Below are 26,463 nucleotides of genomic sequence, written 5' to 3'. Positions count from 1 at the left end.
CCATTCTAAAAAGGGAGAAATTAGCACTACTTGGTGAAATAGGTTCTTTTAGAATCAATTTAAAACCATCTGCTAGAGGTTGTAACAATCCGAACGATCCCACTACATCAGGACCCTTTCGACGTTGCACAAAAGCCATTACTTTACGTTCAGCTAGCACTAAAAAGGCTACTCCTAGTAGAAGTGGTAGAATTAAACAAAGTATTTCCGCTGGAACAGCTATGTACGTTTTCGATTTTCTATTCACTCATGATCGGGCCTGACCTGGTCGACCCGATCAAACTATTGAACTTATGATCTGGCCTGGTTGACCCAATCATGATATTGAAGGATGGGACCTTTTCTCGATAAACTCCGGATCCCGAGAAGTTTTGAAGATGGTGCTCCTGTTACGTTACTTCGAATGGAATCCTCACTTGACTAAGCATAAGCGAAAAACGTGGCTGAGAGTAAGCAATCCCCTTTCCTAGTGGTTGAGTCATGATCAGAAATATTGCGAAAGAAAGTGAAATGTCCTATCGTCGTCCCAATTGGGTAATCCACGATGTCTTCATTTTATGTACCCATCTTTACTCGTTTTCGGTGTATCGATAGTTCGTTGTACTACACTTTGAACTAACCTAGAGTAGAGGCCGTGCTTAGGAAAAAATCGATATCAGTGAAGTAATCCCGGAACTCTAGAAATCGTGAAGAATTTCTTCCATTTTGTTCAATATCGCGAATATAGCGGAAAAGGGCCCCCTCTAGAACATTCCTTTGAATGGAATTGTTCATTGGGTTCGACTTGTTGTTCGAAAAAATCGAAAGCAGTCTCTCGTATGTTATTGTAAGGTGATTCATTCATAATATTTATTATGTGCGGTTTCAAGATGCTAAAAAAGTATATTTTGTAATCGGCTTTTGAGCTCCATTATGTGTACTTCATCAATTTAGGAATTATGGACTTGGCGGTAGTGGTCAATACTAACTGCACCGTCTAAATGCTCCCTGACCAAGTTAGCGTACTCGCCAGGGTTGAGTTGAGGGCCCGTGCGCTAATTGGGCTTCGAGGTTGGCTTGGCTATACGCGAAAAAAGCTCGCTTTCTACTGATCTGCGGCCTGTTCTGTCCTAAACAGTTCCTGAATGTTATTTGTTTCATAGGAAGATTCCAAAAGCACATTGATGCCGAAAGAATCTTCGGAACCGGTGGAGAGGCTATTCTGATTGAAGGCTAGACAAATAACATGACTGAGGTATGTAAATCAAACCAGTGAAATAGCTTTATAATATTAGATAGATATAGAATATCAAAAGCAAAAGCCTGATAATGGGTTTCAAACACGAAAGAAGAAAAGAAAAAAAGAAAATTATAGCTTTCTTTTTTTTTGGTGCGTGCTTTTCGCCTGCCTTCCCGACCACGGATAGGCTACGGGGCTTTGCACTTCGGCCCCTGTGAATACCACATCAAGGTGACAGGATTCGAACCTATGGCCCTCTGTACCCAAAACAGATGCGCTGACCAGACTGCGCTACACCTCGTCTCCCCCCCGGAACATATGGTATGGATCTACCCGATCGAAAAAGACTCGAACCGCAGTCGCCCACCCCGCGGCACAGGGAGGCGAGAACCACCGCTTTTAGGAAATAAGCCTACAATTTTATTTGATTCTCGTCTCGTTTCACTTGCATTTTCTTTCGGAATGACTTGATCGTTCTGAGAGTGGAATCGAACCACTCACTCCGGAAGGATTTAGAGTCCAAAGGGCCCAGCGAAAGAAGTCCCACGCCAGCAGCCTGCCAGAACCATTAATACAGGGTTTGATCCACTGAACACCCACACAATCTCGATTTGACAGATCATCGCCATCTCTTTGGACATGCATGTGTTAAGCAAATGGACTGAACTGAATGAAGAGTGATGTCACATCGCATTTTCGATCTTAGGCGAACGATGGGTTACCGGGTCTACGACCTCGCAAGGCACTACTGTAGACCTCTTTGGGCCAGACGCTTTCTCAATCAAAAATGGAAAGAAGGAGTGAGTCTATCACCTACGTCATTTCTCAAGCAAAAATGGAAGCATTAAGTCATCGTTCCGTCATACAACATCTAAGGTCATCCCTTACGACTTCCCTACATCACCCTTCTAAGCTCCTTTGCCCTATGACAAAAGTCTACTTTGAATGAATGATCATTTTACGGTTCGATTCCGGCTCGTGACATGAAGAAGAAGTCCCAAACAGGGATCAGATGAGTTTGCACAGCGTTACTTTTTGTTCTTCGTTGACGGAAAATCAAACGGTTCCCGGTCTTTTCAGAAGACTATGCTTACTTTCTTTTCTCTTACCGGTCTTTTCAATCAAGGAAATGTATTCCGTTCCTCGAATCGGGACTTTCTTTGTCGAGGATCTCTGGTACTCCATCGAGTTTCCGTTTCTTCTTCTAATGGCTGTGTCCGTCTAAGGTGGCTGGCTATTTGAGCGATTTAAGTATCGCGGTTGTCTTGAGCTCTGGATTGATGGACGGGGCTGGGTTCAATTTCAACTCGGAGATAGCCGGGTCTATAGCTATAGTAAGAGCCGCTTTGTGAACAGCATCGGATAACATAGCAAGGGTAGCCGCAATAGAGCAATTATGCCTTAAGCCCAAAACTCTTCCTTTCGGGGAAGGAAGAAAAGACTTTTCTTATTCCAAGCCAGCTACGGGACAAGTGAAACGGGCAGTTAGTTCAGTGAGGACAGCAGTTCCAGCAAAGACAGTGGAATGGTAAAGCTGTTCATTCTCAACGGGAAAGGATTTCTCTATTGCAACGGGGCTAGTTTCAACAAGGTGAGCAAAGCTAGATACTTAGGCTTGTCCAGTTGTTCCACCAACCCCTGCTCCCGACCCAGGTACATTCTTCTTGGCAGCTCAAGACCTTTCTTGTTCCTTGCTCCCGTGGATCGATACTAGTTACTTACCTTTAATCTTAGCTTAGTGTCTTTTACCTAACCTACTCGCTCGCCGAGCTTTTTTTATCTTGGTTATTGGCTTTTTTACTCAAGTTAGAGCTTTTCTTTCCTGGCTTTTTCACTCGAGTTGTTCGCTTGGCTTTAGCTCATTTTTTTGTCCATTTCTTCTCTTTACAGATCCCCTCGAAGTATCCAGAAGAATGGCAATGCAAAATAATAGCAATAGTCGTCTCGTAGGTGCTGGTGAAAGAATAGCTTATGGGGCTGGAGTCAAAGGAGCTTTCATAGACATAGAAATCATAATAGAAAGAGCAGGCCTGCGAGCAGCGAGTGCCCTTTGTAAGTTGCGAGCCTGCCTGTCAAACCATAGGCGCCTTACCGCCCCCCCTTTCTTTTTTGAATTAGAAAGAAGGGGATGAAAGACAAAGAAAGAGATCAGGTTATTTATGATCGGAGAAAAGGAAGGGGCGTGGTTGATGTGTCACTGGGAACCCGTAGGAAGGGGAGACGACCGGCCTCATTCACATCTGAAATCGCCAACATGAACACAAACGAAATCGTCGAATTTCGTATAGAAAGAAAAGGAACCACTTCTATTCTCTTCTCTTTTCTTAGGTATATGAAGAATTGCTTTTTGGTCCCTTTCGTCCAGTGGTTAGGACATCGTCTTTTCATGTCGAAGACACGGGTTCGATTCCCGTAAGGGATATTACTTCATCCTGGCCTTCAAATCGTTGGTGCTGATTATCATATAATCTCCTTGCTTTGGAGTGAAGAAAAGAAGTTCGATCAGTTCATTCAATTAGGAAGCGTCAGACTAGGCCTTTCTTTCAACGAATGTCTCATTCTAATCTACCTACCCGGATCCCTTTGCTACTAAGCGAGCCAACTATCTATCGACAGACCCATCAGCTTTGCACTTAACTAACCCATTTATTTCCAACAGTTTGACGCCCCATTCCTCGTTTTCCCACTTGTACTTCTATGCCTTGCCCCATAGAGAGGAGTCTTCTTTCTTCGGAAAAACGGCTGAATTCGATTAAGTATTCCCATAGAGAAAAAAGCCCACTAATAACTGGAGCTGGAGGTAGTAGCCCTTCCTCTTTGGTCTAGTTGACCGCAGCACCCATTGCCGAAAGCAGCTCATACGGGGGTATTTCCTTGGCCAACGCTTCTAGTAGGAGGCATATTCCTTTCTCCCGAGGGTGAGGTTTCTCACTTTTGCCTATGGCTGGCATAACCAAATCTAGAGCGGAGTGAGCCAATCCATTTGTAACCGTTTCAAAGTCTTCTGCGGCATCTTCTGGATCAGAATCTCCTGCTCAACCGAGAATGAATTCATTTTCATTGTATTATGTGGCAGTCCCACTACTTTCAACCATGGAAGCGAATCGATGATCCTGTCCAGAGTATCTTTATGAAGAATATCCTAGCCTAGTCATAGCTTTCTTTGTAAATGATCTCTCCTCTGCATCGCTGGAAAAGTTCTCAACCGGATTATCGGAGAACAACCGCACTCAACCAAGAACTTCCCCTTCCCCCATTTCCCTGTCTTCGCTATTTTGCTTTTCTACTGCTTGCTCCCCGAGCTCCCTATCCGAGTAAGTCCTACCTTCCTGGTTGGCAAGTAGTAAACCCTACTTCCCTTTCAAATCCTTGATTTGATCATCTTCATTCCATGGTGGACGGAGGAAAACTAGTTACAAATGTTCTTTGCTCGTGATACTTTGAATTGAAAGAGGAACGCTTGCAACGATAGCCCTTGTCAAGCAAAGCATCCTAGTGTGAAAAAGCAAGAAAATGCACTGACTGGCCCTGCCTTCAGCCGTACTCTCCTTTCATCTGGGTGGGTACTAGTTTGAAAGCAGGAACTCGGAAAGGAGGCACGGTTTTAGCAAGAAGCAAGGAATTCCAATTCATAGGAAAGCCAGCCCTTCGAAGAAAACGGAAGTGCTAGCAACGAAAGCAGCAGGGCCACGAATCGGATTAACAGATAGGGATCAGGTTGTTGTTGAAGTTCAGTAAAGAGCAGGGCCAAGCCAAGCCGGATTAGCAGAAGAAAAAAAGAAAGAGAAGGGATACCCTTGCATCCCTTCTCTTTCCATTTTCAATATTACAGATTATCTAATCTTTGTTGCTGCTTAGGACTAGGCGAACATCAGATGAGATGAAAGCTAGTACTACCTCATACGATACGGTGAAGAAATTCTAATCTGCTCTAGAAAACCACTTTTCATGTTCCAGATATAGCACGTAGGTTGTGACTCCACATGGGGAGCTGAGGGACATAACATGATAATAGAAGGTCATCCTAGGTAGAGCTGTAGCACAGATCCACGGAGCGGGAGGTAAGAGGAAAAGAAAAGAATACCACCATAAAAGAAAATTGTGCCCTCTTGAGCCCTAAACCTAGGAGCAATGGTTTCTCTCCTTCCCAAACTGCAACCGCAACCAGTTCTAATTCAAACAGTGTGGTGGAGTTCAATCAGAAACTCTCCTTCATCCCTCTTCAAATGCATTCCTCACTACGAGATTGAATATGTTTTCCCAGCCTCCCACCAGTAGGCGAATCCCTCCAACCAATGACTACACTACCTTGGTTATCCGCTTTCATGTCTTGGATTGAGCTTTCTAACTCTTATTATAGTTGGGTGGGCGGAAAGAAAGGACAAGATTCCTGCTTCGTTCAAAGTCCTAGTCCTGTCTCCTGATATCTCGCCCGCTATTTCTATCTCCGCTAAACCTAGTCACTTGGCTAGCTATACTTCTATAGGAACTATCTAAGCTATACTTTACTTGACATGACTGCCTATCCTGGAACTAAAAGTCTTAAATACGTCTCTCTTGGCTACCCGTGACTTGCGTTGACCTATCCCTACTACTTGGTTATTAGCTTACCCTTTTATACCTATTAGAAACCCTAGCTAGCTTGTAAACACCTATCTCGTGCTTTACTTCTATACTGACCTAAACGTGAACTGAACAATATGCCTACCTTTTTTATGTTTCTCAACAATAAGCATCCCGTGGTGACAACAAACCATATGCCAACAAACAACTCCTTAAAATGCTTATATGTATACAGCTTGGCCTTGCTATTCACAAATGTCTATCAGCTTCTCCTGCTTCTATACTTGCCTATCTGTGACATGACCTATTCCTACTTGCTTTGTCAACTACTTTACGATACTTAACTTAACTTTACGATACTTTACTTTATCCCCAGACCTATAAACAATGGGTCTCAATTCGGGAGGAAGAACCGGTAAATTGTACATACGAATGTCAATCTTCATTTAATACACTGGTAGGGGTCGATCAGGCAAATCCCAAAGCCCCGAACTGCTCTACTGATCTTCTCTCTCTTCAGACTCACTGAACCAGACTCCTTTTGCACTGAGAACACAATTAAGAACCCTCCTTCTCACATCACAAGAAGGCAAACCTTGTACGTTGATCGAATCTTCTTTCGCATCCAGAAGAGAGGCTGTGGGCTATCCGAGAGAGTGGTTCAGGTGACTACCGGAGTCATTGATTAAGCAGGTCAGATGGGCTTAGTAGGGCTCGAACCTACAATATCACCGTTATGAGCGGTACGTTTCAACCAATTAAACTATAAGCCCAATCGGATCTCTACATGCCGGGAAGAGCGGACAGAAAGAGGAGACCCTTTGCTCTATCTCCTTCTTCCTCTTCCCGGGGCCCCGGAGGGCAAGCCCTATTAAAGAAGCTAAGTGACTTTCGTCACTCAAGTAGTGAGTTTGAGAGTGGCCGTTAGGGCGACCACTTGTACTTCTAGGCCTTGGCGACCTATAGTCTTGTTACGCAACACAGCTTCACTCGATTCAGTAAATCAATAGTTCAAACCAGCCCACTAATAGCTTAGATAGTGGCCCTTCCACTTTGGTTTGGTATAGTTGACCCTACCTATTGACTCAAGGTAAGACCTCTGACTCAAGGTTCATAGGAAGGGGGAACCCAGACGTAGTGGGATGTAGGCTTCAGTTGTTTTGGTACTTTTGCACTACCTACGTCTTATTATTTATTTTGTAACCGGCTTTTCACCGGCAGGTCAGTAGGCCTTTTAGAAGGCGAACAAACGAAAGTTCTCCGCGGGCGCTAGCGCTATCTTGTTCGCTTTTGTCAACTGAAGTCGCGCGTAGCGCCAACTAACTGATAGCTGATAGAGCGCGGAGCCCCGAGTCTAAGCGAGCAGAGCCATTTCTTTGTCGTCAAAAGAAAAAAAAAGTACTAAAGGCGAAGGGCATTCTGTTGTACAGCTACTTTGGTTTTGGTATAGTTACAAAGGTAACCGGTAGGTGACTGTTGAATCGACAGTAGTTACGAAAGGGGGAAATAGCTCAGTTGGTTAGAGTGCTGGTCTGTCACGCCAGAAGTCGCGGGTTCGAACCCCGTTTTCCCCGCACGATCTTCCTCTTCCTGCCCGACTCATTTTGTCTTCACTGGAAGCTGCTGATCCCAGCGTAGCATTCAAGACAATTGTTCCTTCTTCGGTCTCCCTCCACCCCCTTCGTTTGTTGTGGGTCGCGTCTCACCGCAGGCACTTAATGAAAATGAATGAGTGAAGATCTTCCTTCCCCCCTTGTGTCTTACCAAGGACTGAGTTCCCACTTGTGGCGAAAAAAAAGTATACCATCCCACCCGGCCTCCCCCCGGGGGGTTAAGGTTCCTCTCGGAGACTGCCAGTCTACAAGAAGCTGGCAGAGCTTTAGCCATTGGACCACATCCATCCATCCTCCTACCTAAACAGTGACGCCTTTTCTTGTTCGTTCTTCGAATTACGCTAGTGGAGACTAATTCCTTCCGGCTAATGAAGATACTACCCCAGTCTTCCCATTCATTCCCAGTGGATCCTTTTCATTGAACGAACCAAGTTCACCTATACGAGAGTGAGGAATAGAAATCCTACAATCAACTTCCCACTTTTTATGTCCCGTTTGACGATTCTGCTGCGTCTTTAGAAAAGAAAAAGGAGAAGGACAGGGTCAGAAAAGCGATAACTATCAATTCGAATTCAGAATGAATCAAATCTCCCCAAGTAGGATTCGAACCTACGACCAGTCAGTTAACAGCCGACCGCTCTACCACTGAGCTACTGAGGAAGAACGGACTTAAGGAAGCTGACTCTCGTTCTTTGGACCAACCAACCGAAAAGAAAAAAAGTTAGTCACTTTTTCTCTTTTCCGGGAGAAAGGGTGACGATAGCAATCCCCTTTGCCTCCCCGGCCGGGGAGCCCCCAGGACAGGACAAGGGGGGCGGCGGGGATTAATAAAGAATGGGTTGGCAAATATCTCACTTAATGGTGGGAGGGGAGTATTTAGTCTTAGTCTGCCTTTAGGTTAGGGTTTTATTTGAAATCTAAATAGAAATGCCTCCTAGAAATGAAATAGCTGAATTCTTTATCCTTAAAAGACTGGAATCCCTCCAACCAATGACTACTCAACCTTTATCACAATCTCAACTGCTTTCCACAGAAAGTATTACCTGAGGTTGAACATTTATCCCTTCAACCTGATTGCCTTAAACATTCATAGCTAACAGTTGACATCGTCTTTCCTTAATAAAAGAAGTAAACTATTTAACGGTTTTAGTTTGTCAGCTTTCACCACTTCTGTTTTGTCTTCCTCGACTATACATTCTCTTACTCCAAAAGGGTCTAACCCAGACAGAGATTACTTTTCGATAACACACCTAGTTCGGGGGTTGATTAACAGGAAAGCCCGCGGCCTACCACTACGAATTTATAGCTATAAAGGGTCACAGTATGAAACTGCTACCCATTTGATGCACAAGGATGCTATGGTTAAAGCTAATATCTACTCAGCTGTTCCCCGACTTAGGCTATATAATCCATCTTAGGTACAGTAACCTAGACTCGAACTCACTATACAGGAAACCAACCGTTCAACGAAATGTGTGCTCAATTTATTAGAATACGCTTGTAAATCCTCTTCTAAATTCTTACTGTAAAAGAATAAGGGAAACAGTCATTGTTGAATCTGCATGGAACCCTATATGAATAATCATTATTGTATTCTACCAAACATCTTATGGGGTTGGTAAAACCAACGCATTGGTAGCTATAAAGCTTGCTACCATGATGGCAGTGCCGACACTCGCTTCATAGCAACATTATTATCCATGTTCTCGGCTTGGTTAACGTTAAAAACCTCCGTAAAGGAAAGGTTGGATCATTCATAAATGTACTAAGATAAGAACAGTATTCACTATGTCTTTATTGATCAAGAAAGTCACCCTCTTGTAACCATTAATAACGGCTTCTGGGTTCTTAAAAGCATTCAAATTTGCCAATGGGTGAGCTATTTCTTGGGGGATAATAAAAGGGTTATCACACTGAACATACCTGTACCAAACTACAACTCCTATCCCCATTAATACAAGGATATTAAACATACCCCAGACAAACTTATTGTTTGATTTGTTAAAAGTGCAAGTTCTAACTTGCGTTATAGCACTAGAAAATACTGTATTGTATCCAACAAAATACCTTTCAATCCTCGGCCCACTTCAGTTTTCGTGATAAAAACTCATTATGGGGATAGTCTGCCCCTTCATATATAGTATCAATAACAGGATCTCTTATTGGATCGTCTCTAAGATCTCCTAACCTCTCCCATGCATTTTTAGCTACTAAACGAATGTTTGTATTTTTTTGAGATAATATCTCACCGTCGTAAATAAGGGTTTGACCGCAGCATGTTAAAACATGAGGCAATTCATGAAACTCTTCTATCAAATCATATACATTCGAGACTCCATATAGGTCTATCTATATAGTATAGTAACTGAAAGCAGTCTCATTGGTGTATTCCATTTGTGGTAATACTTTATATTCATTATGGAAAACTCTATCGCACAGCTTCTTAGCAAGTAAAGATTGCTTATACATGTTGATTTTAGCAAAGCTGTTAAGAATGCTCTCTTCATCAGTTTGCAACATATGTTTGATATTGCTGTAGTTTTGGGTAAGTCCGACCTTGAAGAATAATCCGACCATGAGGAGTATGGAGTGTTTGCCATGTTTTGTATCTTTTCAGTTGTTCTATTTATGGATTTATTGGGATTTTCCATGAGTTTAGTTGTATCTACCCGATTGTGGTATCCCCACCTCTATCCTTGTAATTGGTCAGAGAGATACAACTCTATTAAAAGAAAATAACCCGAGATTTTGACCCTAAAGAAAAAGAAGTGTCTCTATTTAGAGATTTATCTACTTAGATTTAGATTTAGATTAAAAAATAATACTCCTTCTATATTATTCTAGAATATGTATCCCAATCCATCTCGAGTAATTTGTATCAATACCTATTCGGTAGATCCTTTTTTCTGTGCCAGGAACCAGATTTGAACTGGTGACACGAGGATTTTCAGTCCTCTGCTCTACCAACTGAGCTATCCTGACCATTTCTTGTGCATCATCCTAGTAGAGTACGTACTTGTATCTATGTGGGACTAAAAAAGAAAAAAGTATTCTAAAATTGGACTTAGTAAATGTCAGGATAATGATAATGACTTACTTAATAATAGGGATTACTTGCCTATACTATACTATAATATGTTCATTTGTATGAATGGGATAAGATCCAAAGAAGTAAGTTCGGATCCGTTTGTGAAAGAGTAGAATAAGAAAGATAGTGAATCTTGTTTGAACCATTAATGAAAAATAGAGGTTGGTACAATAGTATAGTATAGTTAGGAAGTAAAATGGGCTTTTTATTGGGGATAGAGGGACTTGACTTGAACCCTCACGATTTTGAATAGAAAGTCGACGGATTTTCCTCTTACTATAAATTTCATTGTTGTCGGTATTGACATGTAGAATGGGATTCTCTCTTTATTCTCGTCAGACTTGAACCTAACGAAGAAAGAATGAGGAAGAAAAAGATATCGTGATGTACGTCTAAAAACGGAAACTTAAGAACGCTTTTACCAAACCAAGAAAGCGTATCACTTTTCAATTGATTGGATCATCATAAGATCGACTGTGTTTCACCTCCCAACCCACACCGGGTTATGTTCCTCAATTCCAACAAGGGTATAATCAGCCGCCCCGGCACATCGACCGGCTCAACCCATGACGAGCCACCTTCACCAAAGCAGCTACAACCTCCCTATTAAAGTGACCCCCGGACCTATACCATACCCTTTTAGAATCTCCGCAAATTGCCAATTACCATTCCCAGGCTAGACCGATTAAAGAAACTAAATTCATACCCATCCTCTGGTCTAAAGAAGAGTTTTTTTTACTTTACTTAACTTTACATTAGAGACCTAATTCAAGGCGCCGCATCTCAGCCCTTCTCAATAGAATCCATGTGCCATTGCCTGAATGTCAATCAGCCCCTCCTGTCCGAAAAGAAGCATATCCGAATAAAGCAAGGTAACCCACAAAGCATTTTTAGCTATTAAGGACTGACTTCAAAAGGCTCAAAAAAACTGGAATCAGTTGGAGGAAACTAAGGGCCAGGTTCACATTATCAGTGAGCGCGGATAAGAACGTTTCCTGGAATTCCACATCCCATATTGACTCTACCATCCCGGCACGTTGGCCACTAAGTCCAATCTGACCTATCTCAAATAAGATCTTTTAGGATAAATTTTATAGGCATCCCTCGCACTTTGTTTCGCTAGCAGCAGCCCGGACTCGTATGCCAGTGCTCGCTATCCAGCCAGTCTAAAGAGTTCGCCTAGAAAGAACTTCTCACTTCCAGGCTTAGCGGCTGACCTATGAACCACTTCTACTGGTGGCTGCTACTGCTATCAATCGTATAATAGACTGACTCCTTTTTCGCAAAGCGGAAAGAAACATCCCAAGTCAACATTGCCAAAAGTGGACCACTTCTGCTTGATACTTGCTTGCCAATCCTTTACTCTTTTTGTTCCGCCCTGGCATCTTTACCCGCCTACCAGAAATGTGTATCACAAGGTATGATGGGATTAGAACAGTTCCATGTCCATGCATTAAATTAAATGCCGCTCCAATCGATGAAGGGCACAAGATCTCGTCCTTGACATAGGAAAGCTCAATCTCTTAAAGACATAGCATTGAAAGAGTGAGTAAGAAGCATGAAATCCAGGCTTATCCTTTCTATGACTATGAACCAAGACTTATTTATAAAATAAATAGGTTTCTAAAATCAATAGGTGAGCTCCCTAGAGGAGTATTTTCTGTCCCTCGACCTTTGTCTTCAGACTACTTTTTCTATTTCATACAGACGACGAAAAAGAACTCGATTTTCCAGGGAAGGACAGCTGGAGGATAGGATCCTTTTTTCCGACATTTAGACGATAAAGTAACTGCTTTTCTCACTATTCTCAGAATGAGGGATTGGGATTGACCGGGACCTATTCTCTGGGAACTTCCGCCTCCTTAGCCAATCCACCTTATTCTTGATAGTTCGGTATGAATGGTATTCTTTTTAGTCTTAATCCTAATACTTCTATCATGGTATTAAATACCCTAGTACTGTTAGGAGAATGCCCAATAGCCCTTGAGCATGGAAGGAATGATACGAAAATAGCGAATTTGCTTATTAGGAGTAGAAGCACTTTTCGATAGTAAGATAGATATAGATCTAAAGGGCCTAGCAGTTCTTACAATACCAGTAGTAATAGATAGGATACCTTATGGAGATACCTTGAAAAAAAAAGACTAGTTAGAGTTTCTCAAAAAAGCTTAGGAAAGCAGGTTTAGGAAAGGAAGTTTCACCAGTGTCTAAGTAAGAAAAGTCAAGTTAGTCATCTAAGGAAAGCCTTGGGCGAAAGAAAAACCCTTTTCTCTGCGCATATTCCCTTTCTAGAGTATTATACTGTCAATAACTATCCTTTAGTTTCCTAAATCCCTTTTGCCTAAAGTATAATATCTGAAGTAGTAGATGCTACTGAAAGAGGTATGTCATAATCATAAGTAGTTACTTCTTCCATTTTGACTGTAATAGAGTTCAAGTAGTTGATAGCGCCAGTCTAAGTAGTTATCTCTGTTCTCTTTTGGAGATGTAGTAAACTATGCGTAAGCTGTATTTGACTATGGATAAGGAATAGTTCTTGCCTATCTATCCGGAGTATTTGCCTATTCCTAAGTAGTTATTCACTATCCATAACCTTTATCAGTATCTGACCTCTTGGGCAAGCCAAAATCAGTAATTCTTAAAAGCTAGTATCTTTACCTCTTTCTTTCCTCCGTCTAAGGCCAGTCATTTTCCTTCTCTGCGGTTGCTTATGGTGAGTGCTAATTCCTTCCAATTGCAGTCCTTCGAGGTTATATCCTATCCTGGTATATGAAAGAGAAGATCAATTCCTTAGGAGACAGGTATCGATGCTTGCCAGCAGGAGAAAGATCACTAGGTTCAGTCTCTGATCTGATCAATAGGGTTCCCTAGGTACATTCCGTTTTCTGGAAATCCTGCAGGGATAGTAGCTCCCTTTTCGAGGGCAAAAAAACTCGTTAGGCTATCCGAGATTTTCTCTTTTTTCCAGCTTTTTGGAGTTCAAATAAGGAGTGCCCGGCCATCTAAAGTGCCAGTAGTCTAAGTTCCCCTCCAGGCTGCAGGGTAAAGGGCAGACACAGGTTCAGAGCGAGGGGAAAGGATCAAGGGTGCGTAGTATGCTTCTTACCCGCCTTATCTGCTAGGTCTAGGATTGGTTTTGTTAACTAGAGATCTTTTCCTGGACGTTTACACCTATTCCATTTTTAAGCTAAGCTCATTTTCGAGTACTAAGCATAGCATATATATTACTTGCTACTTGCCAATATGTAGATAAGTGAGTGTAAAAAGTCAATGTCCGACCGTGGCTATTGAATCGTCGAGGTTGTGTTAGTGAGCTGCTCTTTGAGTCTACCTTTTACCCAAGGATGTAGTTGTCTATGCATAAAGATTGGAATTTCCCATCTTTTTCAGCTCTGCTCCCAAAAGAGAAAGGAGACTGAACACATTTCTATACCCGGACGATCAATTCAATTTAAGTATACGCATACCTTTTCCCACGATTCAGGAATAGCCATAGAGGACTACGTTTTATAGACGTACGAATCCTACGATACGCGCAAAAGCTATGAAACCATTAGGAAGGGCACAGCAGCCCCAGGCCGGCTCCTTCTTTTACCTTGAAAAACAGATAGGAACGGCAAATCCTTGTTGAAGAAGAGAGGTGAGCAAGAGTGAAGAGTAGAGCGCGCATGGGAAGTGCGGTCGCTATGAACGAAGTGGGATTAGATATGGATCTTCGAAATAAGAGTCTTTCTACTTTCTATAAGCTATAAGTGAATTATTGATCAAGAGATATGTGAAACTATGCTCTTAGAACACCTTCTTCCATGCTATTGAAGCAGGCGAACAGGCGAGTGAGTGAAGAGAGAAGCCATGCCTCTTTCGAGGTGAGGCAAGCGATGAACGAGTAGATGCTGCCCTTAGACCTATTCTCTCTTTCGGTAGCAGACACCGTGATGGGCTAGGCTAGGAAACCTTATTCGATACGATAGGACAGGTAAACAAAGCAAGGCCTGGGTCGAGAGCCAATTTCATATTCTCCGGTTCCATTCCTGATCTTCCTGTCATCGTATCTTGTGTAAGAATCGCTTTCAGGCTTCTTATCGCTTTCTCATCAGTGGCAGTTTTGTCTCCCGTCCCTACCGAACTATACTATTAGTAACTGATCAACTTACTGTTGGAGTTCTTAAGCATATCTTTTTCCATTATTAGTTCTATCTTCCGAGTGGACTAAGGCATCAATCTGAACTATAAGCCCTATCGCTTGGGAATAAATGCTTCCCTAGCTGCTTGCCGGAGAAAAACGAAGCCTTAGAAATTGTAAATGAATCCCTAAAAGCGGAGAAAGGCTTAAACCTATTCATCTATCCTATCCCTCGCTTGACTCTTCTCGGAAAAGGTTCTCGTTCCCATGAATCTTGATCTGCCTCCTGGCATTGATAGCGATTGATCGAATTCCTACTCTGGTTTGAGAAGCTTTTCAGTTTTCCTTATCACTGAAAAGAATTCAAAATACGTATATTTGGTACTAAATAAACCGCCTTCGCTGGCTAATCCCTATGTCTTGGTACTCTACCCTCCCATTCATAAGAGAGTGGTAGTTGTCACCGGAAGCAGGTGTGAGTTGAGTAAGTCTTGTCAACAACGCTTCGCACAACTAAATACTAACACACTGTTTACTTCTGTACTTCTCCACCGCCAAAACACAATGACTGATGCAATTCATACAGGCACGAGCGAAAAACGAGCTGAACGAGTGATCAGGTGCTTCGACCTCTCTTTCTACGGTTGGTTTCTGACATCGATCGAGATTCAACATTCAGTAGGTTTGCTTTGACGAGTTAAAGGTGGAAGCTTCGAAGCATCAGTGAAGAGAGTGACCCGGAGCCCATCCTTCCTGTACGCATTTCTGCCTTATTTTGAAAAGCAGCACGGGGACTTCATCTGCCCATGATTGATTCCCGGCTATGATTTATAAAAAATCTTCGCTTCAAAAGCTTTCATTTCATTTTCTTCAAAGGCACATGCACTAGGTTACTTACGGAATCTCAAAGAAAGAGTCGTCCAGGAGCACTTCGTTAGATTTGCATGTGTTAAGCATATAGCTGAAGTAGCCTAAGCGCTTCAACCTGCTCGCTCTTACAAGACGAATCTCTTTCTATACGCAATTGAAACTAGAGTCTACTCCTTTCTGGTCTGAAATCTCAGTGGAGACGGTAAAGATTAGGTGCCTTTTTTCTTGACTATCCATCCCATTCAAAGCTTATCACACTTCTCCTTCCGATTCTTTTTCTTTTACTCCGCACTTTTGCTCTTTCGAGCCAAAATGAATGGGTCTTAGGGTGACTCCTCTTCTCCATGAGTAGGTAAACTCATGTACCACGCAGAGCCCCAACAGTTTACCCTCTTTTCTATTATTTTCCTCCACTAATTTTAGAATCCGCACATAATTGCGGAGTATTTGTAGTAGGTAGATAGAGGCAACGACACTTATACTCAGTAATATAGAAAAAAACTTAGCATTATCCGTCGCTGTCTGGTACACATAATGAAGAAACTCGATCATGGAAAAGATTGATTGATTTTGAAGCTCTGCTCCCAAAAGAGAAAGGGAGACTTAAAGATTGTGGGTTTGGTTTTTCCAAACAAAAGATAAATATTGGATAAGAAGTTCAACAATAAAACTTTCCTTCAGTAGGCTCGCTCCCGGTGGAGCCGCCAGCCCGCTCAGAAGTGGATTCGAACCCCCGACACCGTGGTTCGTAGCCACGTGCTCTAATCCTCAGAGCTACAGGCCCACCCCGTCTCCACAGGTCCCGGGGATACCCCCCACCCTCACCTTTCTGAGGACTATAAAGCCTTCTCGAATTAGGTCTCTGGGTTCTAATAAGAAGGCCTCTCGAATTTGTTCTACGGTAGAAGCTTCTACCAAAGTTGTAGACCCGGATACTAATCTTTCACTCACTGAAAAGTGAAAACCTGTGACTATATCGTCCTGAAGACGGATGCGACGGGAAGAAGTGGCATTTAGAAGTGTTGCTGACTTGACATTTAGGTTTCGGCATAACAAAGCTTGCACTGTCTTTTCGCACTTAGGCGCACAGCGTGCCGCTGGTAATGATTCTACTACTTTTACGGTGCTGCAAATTCGCAAGCTGATCCGTAGATTAAGTAATCGTTGTTGTTCATTGGATTCCTCCAGAATGACTTCGTTAGGATTGAAGAATTGCTGCAATGATTCCTGAATAGACTCGATTCTCCCGTCGAGAGTTTCTTTGAAAGTCTTACCTAAACTCTTCCGACTTAATATGAGAAAGCCTATAAAACAACGAGCTACTATCATTTCTTCATTATAGATTGAGATCTTCTTCGGACTTGATGCACAAATAGATGGAATAGCAGCAAATAGCATATTTATACCCTTCATATCCATTCCACTAAATCTCATTGTGACTCTCCACTTTTATGATGAAGCTCTGCTCCAAGAGAAAGGGAGACTTTTTTTGTGGTTGGTTTTTCCAAAAAAAGAACATTCGAACAAATAGACTTGATTCCATGACAAGCAAAAATGCTAGCTTCCCAGTAACTGTAACGCATACACTGGAGCGTTTGTCCCATTGACGAAGGCCAATGAAACTATTCTACTAATTTTCTGAGGAGCAACTTGACATTTCTTCATGCAGCTCAAAAGCTCTAGCGGAATCGCCGCAGCATCCTGATATTTTCATATTCTATATGTGACCACATCAGGGATTAACCCTGGATCTCTTAGCCCACTGAAGATTTCCTCAGCTGAAGATATGCGTCCTTGCCCACAAATTCAATAAGCGAATTGAAAGATAGGACAGTTGGATCAACTCGGAAATCTCCTCACCTCAAATGAGTTCCTTATCACTGCATCAGATGCCACGCATGAGATTGTCCTTACCAATATCTTTACGCGCACCCAGCTTTGGTTACCCACACCACCAATGCAACTAATTTCTGATCCCAACTTCATTCCTTTTATTTATCCGCGTTATATCATTCGGGTAATCTTATCTCCACCTTCGTCAGAAGGCTTTGAAGTCGTGTTCCAACTGAACGGACCCACATTCGGATATTGCAAAGTACACGGCAATGCTTGGGCTGGCTACTAATTCAAGGATGATGAGTAGGATATTCACTCCATGCTCTTAGGGAGTTCTTTATGCTGTGCGGTTACCGCCTTGCCACTATAGATCTCGTTCCTGAGATGAAATTCACTGTTCTCAGTGTAGACTATGACACTGCCCCATAATGACCAAGGGATGAAACCGGCTTTTACATAACTCAGCAGTTCCTTTGTGTACTTGCAGACGCTGGTGACGATCTGTTGTTAGTTCTCATGAGCACAGAAACTGATAAAGTAATAATTTACCGCGGGGTTATAAAATGGGTGAAGCCCTCAAGCCTGGGATTCAGTGGAAGAAGTGAAATCAGTTCTCGCTTTGAGACTTCCAGATTGCACCGCAAGTAACGATGGAATGCAAGAAAGAAGACTCAGGAATGAAATCAATCAAACCTCCTACTCATACTACCCCCTCTTCCCGATAAGCCCTGTCTTCTTCTTCGCCATCGACTTTAACACGTAGTCCTGCCCGTGTGAAAGCTGTCAACACACCCCGCTCACTACGACGGTTCGACAACCCTACTACCATTCCCGTAAGGTGGGCGGGCTTCATGTAAGGTGGCCCTCTTCCGTATTGATAACGTAGATTTGAAGCACCTAGAAGGAGGAAAGTCACGAAGTCATCAGTAGGAGTAGTGAAAGCAATACGAATCAATGAATTGAGGGCAGTCGAAGCAGACAGTAAATTACTTGAAATAAAGATAAATAAGTGCTCGAGCAATTGATTATTAAGTAAGTAGGCGGCGTAGAAGGGGCGGTTCTACTTAAATGAAATGAATGGCTCGTTCATAAATCCACTCGCTTGGCAGCAGTCCATTCCTACCGTACTCCGGCTATTCTATCTGTCTGTGTATCGCGTAGAGCACGTACTATGAATCCAAGTTCCCTAGTGTCAGACTCAACTCAGTCTGGTAGTGTCCCTGGTCCTATCGAAGCAGCTACTTCATCCCTGGTGTAAGGGCTTGTAGCTTTCAATGTGTTCTTTCTTGCAGTAAAGTAAGGAACGATTGATCTCTCTTTTTTGAGGGACCATAGGCCTTAGGCTTAGTCCTAGAAGGTTGAATGCTTTCGCTACGCCCCGCATAATGAAACCTATGTCTTAGAATTTTGAATTCGCTTATATAAGCAATTATAAGATCCTTCCTCTATCTCATAGTCAAGTACGGAGTAGGAATCAATAACAATTGAATAAGACATAATTATTGCTGCATGCATGTTCACCTAAAGCATTTCTTACCACTTAAGTGAACGAGGGGGATATCAGTATTTTGACTGACGGCTGTTGTCTAATTATTGAAATAGAAACACTCCCTTCCAAATGCTATTGCCATTCTCCATTCCGGTCTGTAGCAACGTACTTAGCGCACTAGTTCAATTTTTTGATTCACTCTTCGCATTGATAAATCAAACAAACTATGACAAATTAAAGGAGAGGGAGGGCACTCTAACCAGGCTATATTTTCACTGCTTCATGGATTTTCGTTATTGGGTCTCACCCCGGGAGAGATTTTCTGCATCAGCGATCATGCCCCCCTTATTCTAGCGGAGGAACAGCTTCATCAGATTCATTCCCTTGCTAATCCGCCTTCAAGTACAGGAAAGGCTCCTGAATTGCTACCTAATAATAGATGACTTCATTTTACGGAATACCTGCAACGAGGTTAAGGCGTTAACAAAGAGAGGCCATAGATAGGCACAGTCTTCCCATCCCATACTGGGAGTCAACAGCTTAGATGAAATCCAAAGGCTTCTTATTATTCACCGCTAGGATCTCTACCCGTTATCCAGGATGGGCAAATGAATGGACTCTCCCTCCCCTCAATAATAGTCGTATCAAGAGACAGAGGTGAGTTAGCAATTTCAGATAGCTCGGTTGCGGGTACAGTTGCACTGAATACTCCTCTGCTTCCCCAAGGGAATCGAGTGGATTAAAGCACTCCACTCCGTAGTACAAAGAAATTCACAGCACTGATTTGTGACAGTACCATGCTAGCACAGTGAATTTTGTGCTTCCATTCTAATCTAATTACAGAAGAAATGATGCTGGAAGAAATGAGCTTTTCTGCTGTAGTTTATTGAACTAAGGCACTCTGCACATAAGTCACACCTAACCGGCTATATGTTTCTTGATCGCCGATATCTCCTCCCCACCCAGCATTTGCTAGCTTGCCAAGCTTCCCTCACGAGACTGTGAAAAGCATATAGGAAGGCAGAACAAAGACAGGTGGGACCTCAATGATGAGTATGCTTGCTTCGCCTCCACTGCAAGACAATAGCTTGGGCCATAGCCAATAACCAGTTTCCATCCTAGCTTTTCGCGACAATCCATGATATCTTGCTGAATGCATTGCTTCGGATCTCTATGCTCTGCTACAGTGCTCTTCCGTCCATTCGATTCTTTTCCTGCCAGTCAGACCCCCCATTTCATGTAGTCAAGGACTCAAGGGAGTTAGTTCTAGGTGGGCCGCCCCAAGAGAACCATTCGCAGCAACGATGGTCATATAGGATTTCCGGTACCAAAGGTGACATCGGCGACTGAAGAAAGACTATTTAGCAAAGGATTGACGGGGCTAGTCTACAGAACAGATTCAGACCCAATGAGGTATAATTCATAGAATAAAAGAGCTTTGATTGTCTTGCCTATGAAACAACCTAGGATTCTCTTTTCATTTGATGTCATAGACTCTACTCGAGCCAGGAATCGATTTGTAATTTCAGTGAAGTTCAAAGCTGTATTGTATGGAGAAATGGTGAATTCCCAGTGGTAAGCCCAAGTTATGATAAATAGAAAATCAATGCGCTGGTTTATTCCAATATTTAAGACGTGGATGAGGGCGCGCGAATATCGAAAGTTCTTCGAGGGAAGAGTTCGGAGAACAACAACATGCTTTCTTTGAAAATCCAAAAGCCCATATATATCATATCTTCTTTGCATTTAGATCGCTGTGTGTTTCGCGTGTGGCAGGGTTGGGGTTCATTGGCATCATGACTCCCTTTTTGGATAGGGGAATAAGAGAATTTCCAGGTCGTAGTGAGACTGCATCGTTCGAAGACGCATGTTCCTCTATTTCTTCTAATCTAAAGAGGTCATTCATTAGTGTGGCGTGGGTTCTCCCAATCATTAGAAGAAGAATCCAACAATGTATGTTCAAAAGGGGGCTGGGATTAGGTCTCATTTAAGACAGATCCTTAAACAGATATGGCTATAACCCTTCCTTAGACTTAGAGTGACTTGAGTGAAAGTGATAGCTTCTCCTACTTTCGAAACAGAACGACTAGGTGGAGTATATTGCCTATCTTTTGTGTATTCTCCCGCATATCGATTTCATGATTGTCGTCTACTTCCCTCTCCTGACTTGATTCTCTAATGCGAGTATGGCGCTTCTCTCTCCCGTCCGGTCTACCTTATTTTAGCGCATCCTCTCTCTCCCCTTCTTGGCTCTTTCGAGTTGCGACTCTTCTCCAAAAAACCCAAGGATATGCAATTCCCATTATGTGTGAGCATGCGTCCTTCATAGAGATAATTAGGTGGTTTGGCAATCAGTAAATTCTCATTCGGATGAGGAAGATGACTTGTTCGGAGGAAGGAAAAGAAAGAGAAAAAGGGTTTTTCTTAAAAGAGAAAGTCTGGCACATGCATATGCATAAGAAAAGCGGGGCTATTCTCTAGAATGCCTATTCCGTCCTGTTCTGCAAATCGATTTCTCAAATCTCCCCCGCTACTTTAATCCGATGCTTGACCTGCTTCCTGAAACGAAAGACTGCTCCACGAACATCTCAACAAAGCTTGCCCAAAGGACGAGAACCCCTTGACTGGCACTGCTGACCTTCCACCGGCGTATCCACGAACAGAAGCTGCTGTTGGTACCTTGCAATCGTATCCCGGCACCTTGACTGTCCTATCTGCTTGCCAAATAGAACTTTCCGATGGCCAACTCCAATTATTTTATTGAGTTCGCACCTCCAACCTCACCGGAATCAGTGGTAGCTGCTCCAAAGTAGTTCTGAAAGCGAAAGAAGAATCGGCTTCTGTGTCAGGGTCATCTAGAGAGTCGAAAGTAGAGTTTCAAGCAAGAGTGCGGCGCGAACCGGCAGATCTTATGAGATGAGAATCGAAGAATTTCATAGTTAGTGGGGCCAGGAAAACATTCCTTGTAATAGGTTACCCGAAGTAGAAGTGCCAGCTAGAATAGAAATCACTCGTATAATATAAGAGTTCTGTTCTCACTTCCTGATACGACCGATACGAAAGAAAGCATCTTCGTCAGAAACCCCGTTTGGATGATAGCTGATTTGACCTCGAGAGAAAGGGGGAAGATTTGATCCATTTGAAAGCCAGCGCAGCGCTATCTCAGTGAATGGGATTCGCTTAGGCAAATAGGCTCCTCAATCCATTACGAAGCCAGCAAAGAAAACGCTATTGGAGAGTTCCAAAGCAATCCAATTCTCACTTCTGCTGCTCTGCAGCTTACCTAAGAGTTCTCACGCCTAGTGAAGATCGGAATCGGAAAGGGAAGAACGTTATTCTATGTTCCAGGCAGAACGTCTGTAGATGCTAGGTCAATTCCAGAGCCAGAGATAGAAAGACAGCTTGATTCGAACCAACCAATAGCCTGCCTCTACTCACTGTTGACAAAGGAGGAAGGTTTTCCCTCGGTCCAGTAGATTGCCGTAGTCAAAAGTCCATCTCGCTATATGGCAAAAGTCGTGTTTTTCTATTTCCCTTGACAAGAATCCAGGCAGTAATCACATCATTAGCATTGATCTACGCATTTCGAGAAAATAAGACGGGGCTACTTCACTTCCTAATTAATAAAGTAGGAGCGAGTACGGAGGTACTAGACCGTGATTCTGGTCCTGATGCGGACACACCTGTCGACAACAGAGAAGGGATTCAATTGAGAGCGGATAGCAAGATCGAATGAATGGATACTCTGAGATAGAACGATAAAAAGAAAATTTGATTAATCCTACAAAAGCCTTACAAGGCAGGTAAACTTTATGCAGTATCTGCTACAAAAAGAAGGTTAGAGAACAGGTTCCATCTACTTTATCCGCTTTTGGGCATGAAGAACATGCTTCTTTCTCAATTTATAGGAATCGTTAACCTTTTCATTGGATTGGTTTTTTTATGCAGTAGAGAAGCCGTTTCCTTTGAACTTGCTTGGTCCATCGGACAGATATAGACATGGAGAAGCTTTTCAATGTAAATCTTTCACTACTTTGTTTGGACCTTGCTTCTTCACTTAATGCTTGCTTTCCGTCTTGCCTTTGCTGGGCCTACGATAGGCTGTACTCCAATACGAAATAAGATTGTACATGAAGGTTGGTGAAAAGCAAAAGAAGCAATTGGTTCTCAAATGCCGTGACGTCACCTAGCTTTATTCTAAATTTATCATTCTATTGGTATGTATAGTGTCTTTCATCTGCTTTTTCATTCATTCTGCCCACAGCCGTTAGGTATTATGACAAAAGGAACCAGCATGTTGCGGAGCAGCCAAGTAAACCAAGAAATGACTCAAGTAATCCAAGGGCAGAGCAACGTAATCCAACGGAGGGGCTACGTGATCCAACAGAAGAGCTACGTAAACAAGGAACACATGAACCTGCTAAGGATCCATTCCACCTGCCAAGTAGACCAATCACAAGAGCTCGGGCCAAGAAATTCAATGAAGTAATCCATATCCATATGCTGATTCAGCAAGCCAAGCAAGATGTGGTGGAGAATGCGCTAACGCGCAACGGCTTTCGCGCTAGTTGCTCAATCCGTTGCTTGTTTGGTAAGATTACCTTGGGAAGTCTCAGGGACTGACTGAACCGAATGTATAGCGTCAAGATAAGAAGCACGCACTCCTACTAGACATGGAAGGAGTAAACCTCAAATATGCTTTCTTCCCTTAGGTATGTTTCTAGATTCTAGTCCGAAGTCGGTCGTTGATAGATTTATTTCTTTTGCTTGCTCTCCGTTACTTTCCCTTCCTATATTTAGAAATCGATGTAAAGACAATAAGAAAGTGGTTGAGACAGAAGATTCTTGGTAGTTTATTGGCTCTAAGTACAATGGGTACGTAAGTTATGTGTTTTGTTTCATGCTCCTTGGTGATTTTTCATCAATATGATTTATTGCCCATCGAGAACTAACTCTTAGTAGGTACTCAACGTTGAAATCACACCATCCGAAAGCAGAAAATCCATCCCATTAACGGAATATATGTGACACAGCTACCTTGTTCAAGGAGATACCATTCCCAAACCATAAGCAAGGAAGGGAAAATGGTGGGTTGTGGCTCCTAAAGTTTGGGTATGACTCCACTCCATTACAGGTACTGGTACTGGCTGCAAACTGGTTCTTGGGTTAATTATGATAGTTGTTGACGACATAGAAGGTTTTTCACACCAGTATCTACAGTACTTGATGCTAGGATGACTGGAGTCATGGAGCTTGTCAGGTTTCCAGATCCAGGTGCCTATCTTATTTAGATACTTCAGCTTATGCGGCACATCTCTTGCAGCCTATGCCGGCCTCAGATCTAACTAAATCTAAATGAGCCAATGTTTCTAAATCAAAATGCAAGGTTGAAGGAAGGGGAAAGTAGAGCATAATATGCAAGCGCCGCTTATGGGAATATCTTAGCCAGTTGAAAGAAGTGCCAGAAAGTATCTTCTAGTGACTTCCTTTGATCTTCACTAAAAAACAAGCTTCTTAAGTATTTATTTCAAAGAAGCAAGCAATATGACATTTTCTGTGTCTTCCATTGGCAGCACTATGGAAGAATGAAGTATTTGCATCTCCCTTATAGAGATTGGCTTCAAGCAAGGCAGTGAACCCGCACTGATCGAATGAATTCTTCTTTAAAAGCTCAAATCCAATGCTTTCATGCCCCATCCTGTGATCTAGTTGCCCTTTCTCGTCACTATTCTATTCTATATCGAATCGAGAAAGCTTTACTTCACTTCTATTTGCTTTGCTTTGCCTAAGAGAAAAAGAGATTCCCATTGGCCCCGGGCCTATATCACTATATCATGTTTGCTTTCAAGCAAGAGTTCAACGAGAAAACGAATCTATAGATGAAGCGGAAGATCCTCCTACGAGAAAAGAGATCGAATCCTGCATAGTGCCAGGCCATGAAGTAAAAGAATGCTTTCCCTTGGGCCCATTTCATCCTATTTATCTATGTCAAATCAAGGCAGAACGTCCGTAGATGCTAGTGCATTAGTATTAGTTGGGCAAGGCAGCTCAGGGCTAGCAACTGAGCGAAAGACACCGGAAAGTGCTTTAAAGGTGCCGGGATACGATTGCAAGGTACCAGCAGTAGCAAGTTGCAAGTAGATCATCTCTCTTTCTTTCTACTCGCGGGAGTGGTGTTTCGGGTCAGGCTAAAGACATCGAACTGCGGATCAGTCGTGATAGAAACCCCTTTCTAGAATAGAAAGCGGAAAGGATGCGCCGGCTCGCCCCGCCGGGAGAGGCTGAAAGGCAGAAAGGAAACATAGGAACCACCAATCTAGTCATTGCTTCTCTTCTCCCAACTCCTGAGAACTAATAACAGGATGAAACCGGAGCCAGACCCAGTTTAGATAAGGTATGTCTCTGCTCGACCATACTTCTGGATCCCTTCTGCCCTTGCACTCGAGGACCATTTCCTGGCGCAGAGAGACCTGATTGACTGCATTTCCAGCTGGGCAAGCAATTCCATGAAAAGAAGAGATGACCGGTTGCGGGGAGGCCAAGGCCAGAGGATTGTGCAGTGCCGGATCTATCTCTTTCCAAAATATCATAGAGAAATAAAAGAAATGAGGTGTTAGATCTTGATTCTCCGCAAAAGTTAGGGGACCAATAGAGGTCCGCAATAGTGCCCCGAAATGGGAGCCGCAGACCCCGCAACCTGTCCAGCTGTAGTAGGAGATTCCAGTATGAAGCACATCATTGCGTTGATTCTACGATTCCATGATTCAAACATGACTGATGTTCAGTCATTCGCTACTCAATAAATTGTGGGGCTTCATGGTTGCAACTATGAGAGTGGAGAAGATCCCAGTTATGGACTTTTTTAATATGTCTAGGTTTCACGGTATTCTTATGATGAAACATATTATTGCCAATAGGCATGAATGAGTACTGAAGCTATTAAAGAGAAAAGTTTACGTTTATGAGTTTTAAGTTCTGATACCCGGTCTTTCCTACTTTTGTGATCTGGTGTGATCGACTTGTGGAGGGAAGTACTTAATACGCGTTTCAAGAACAACCCAGGGAAAGAAGACTGGTGAGATATGGAATGGAAAAGGTTGGAAAAAGGGGTACTAATAAAAGTGAAAGGCCAGGCTTATAGCTAAGAAATTTACTTAATAACACGACCCCTTACTCAGTTTGCCTTACTCGAAAGAAGCACGAGCGTCACCCTAGCCAGCATTCTTTTTATTTGGATTTGGATTTAGTAGAATCCAAGCCATCTTACTCATTGATTAGTAGAGGTCAATTCAATGCTCTAATAAGCTTGCGAGAAAGCCTAAGTGAAGTTCAGTCTCTTTTTTAGTCTGTCTCTTTTCAGTTTTTAAGCAAGTGACCATAGGGCAATGGAAAGATCTGATACGGCCGGCGTTATAGGCCTTGTAGGTTGCAACTCCTTCTAAGATAATAAAACGTAACCACGAGGGAGATTACGAATATTCCAAGCATATACATCTTAGGCCAGTAAGCTAAGGATAGATGAAATCCAGTAAGACAGCCAAGCCAGAAGCAAACGAGTTATCAAGTGGCGAGATAAAGCTTTGTATAGCTGCTGTCTTTTTCATATATACATATGTAGAAAGGGGTATAGCTGAGGAGTTTTGAATTCGAAGAGCAGGCATA

General features: G+C 42.7%; 2 protein-coding genes and 6 non-coding genes across 9 annotated transcripts in view; 2 read left to right on the top strand and 6 right to left on the bottom strand.

Moving 5' to 3' along the window:
• Positions 1-1,445: 1,445 nt before the first annotated feature.
• Positions 1,446-1,520, bottom strand: TRNAP-UGG (transfer RNA proline (anticodon UGG)). Its single transcript has one exon. It is a non-coding gene; the product is annotated as a tRNA-Pro (tRNA).
• A 1,484-nt stretch (positions 1,521-3,004) lies between these two features.
• Positions 3,005-26,463, bottom strand: part of LOC118475472 (ribosomal protein S3, mitochondrial) — a 39,373-nt gene continuing 15,914 nt past the window's right edge. For both annotated transcript variants that reach the window (XM_035963864.1, XM_035963863.1), the window contains one exon: positions 3,005-26,463. This exon is cut by the window's right edge. The gene's annotated coding sequence lies outside the window, so the exon portion shown is untranslated.
• TRNAE-UUC (transfer RNA glutamic acid (anticodon UUC)) lies at positions 3,570-3,641 on the top strand. Its single transcript has one exon. It is a non-coding gene; the product is annotated as a tRNA-Glu (tRNA).
• On the bottom strand, positions 6,482-6,555 carry TRNAM-CAU (transfer RNA methionine (anticodon CAU)). The gene has a single exon. It is a non-coding gene; the product is annotated as a tRNA-Met (tRNA).
• TRNAD-GUC (transfer RNA aspartic acid (anticodon GUC)) lies at positions 7,283-7,356 on the top strand. The gene has a single exon. It is a non-coding gene; the product is annotated as a tRNA-Asp (tRNA).
• TRNAN-GUU (transfer RNA asparagine (anticodon GUU)) lies at positions 7,984-8,055 on the bottom strand. The gene has a single exon. It is a non-coding gene; the product is annotated as a tRNA-Asn (tRNA).
• Positions 10,305-10,377, bottom strand: TRNAF-GAA (transfer RNA phenylalanine (anticodon GAA)). Its single transcript has one exon. It is a non-coding gene; the product is annotated as a tRNA-Phe (tRNA).
• LOC118475473 (ATP synthase protein MI25) overlaps positions 16,134-26,463 on the bottom strand; it is a 24,429-nt gene continuing 14,099 nt past the window's right edge. The window contains exon 1 of the mRNA XM_035963865.1: positions 16,134-26,463. This exon is cut by the window's right edge and continues 14,099 nt beyond it. Coding sequence (XP_035819758.1) covers positions 16,251-16,910 — 660 coding nt within the window. The 5' untranslated portion in view covers positions 16,911-26,463 and the 3' untranslated portion in view covers positions 16,134-16,250.

Source organism: Zea mays, unplaced genomic scaffold (assembly GCF_902167145.1).
Source record: "Zea mays cultivar B73 unplaced genomic scaffold, Zm-B73-REFERENCE-NAM-5.0 scaffold_462, whole genome shotgun sequence".
Lineage (NCBI taxonomy): Eukaryota > Viridiplantae > Streptophyta > Magnoliopsida > Poales > Poaceae > Zea > Zea mays.
The sequence above is the reverse complement of the archived record's forward strand: the minus strand, read 5'-3'. Positions and strand labels throughout refer to the sequence as shown.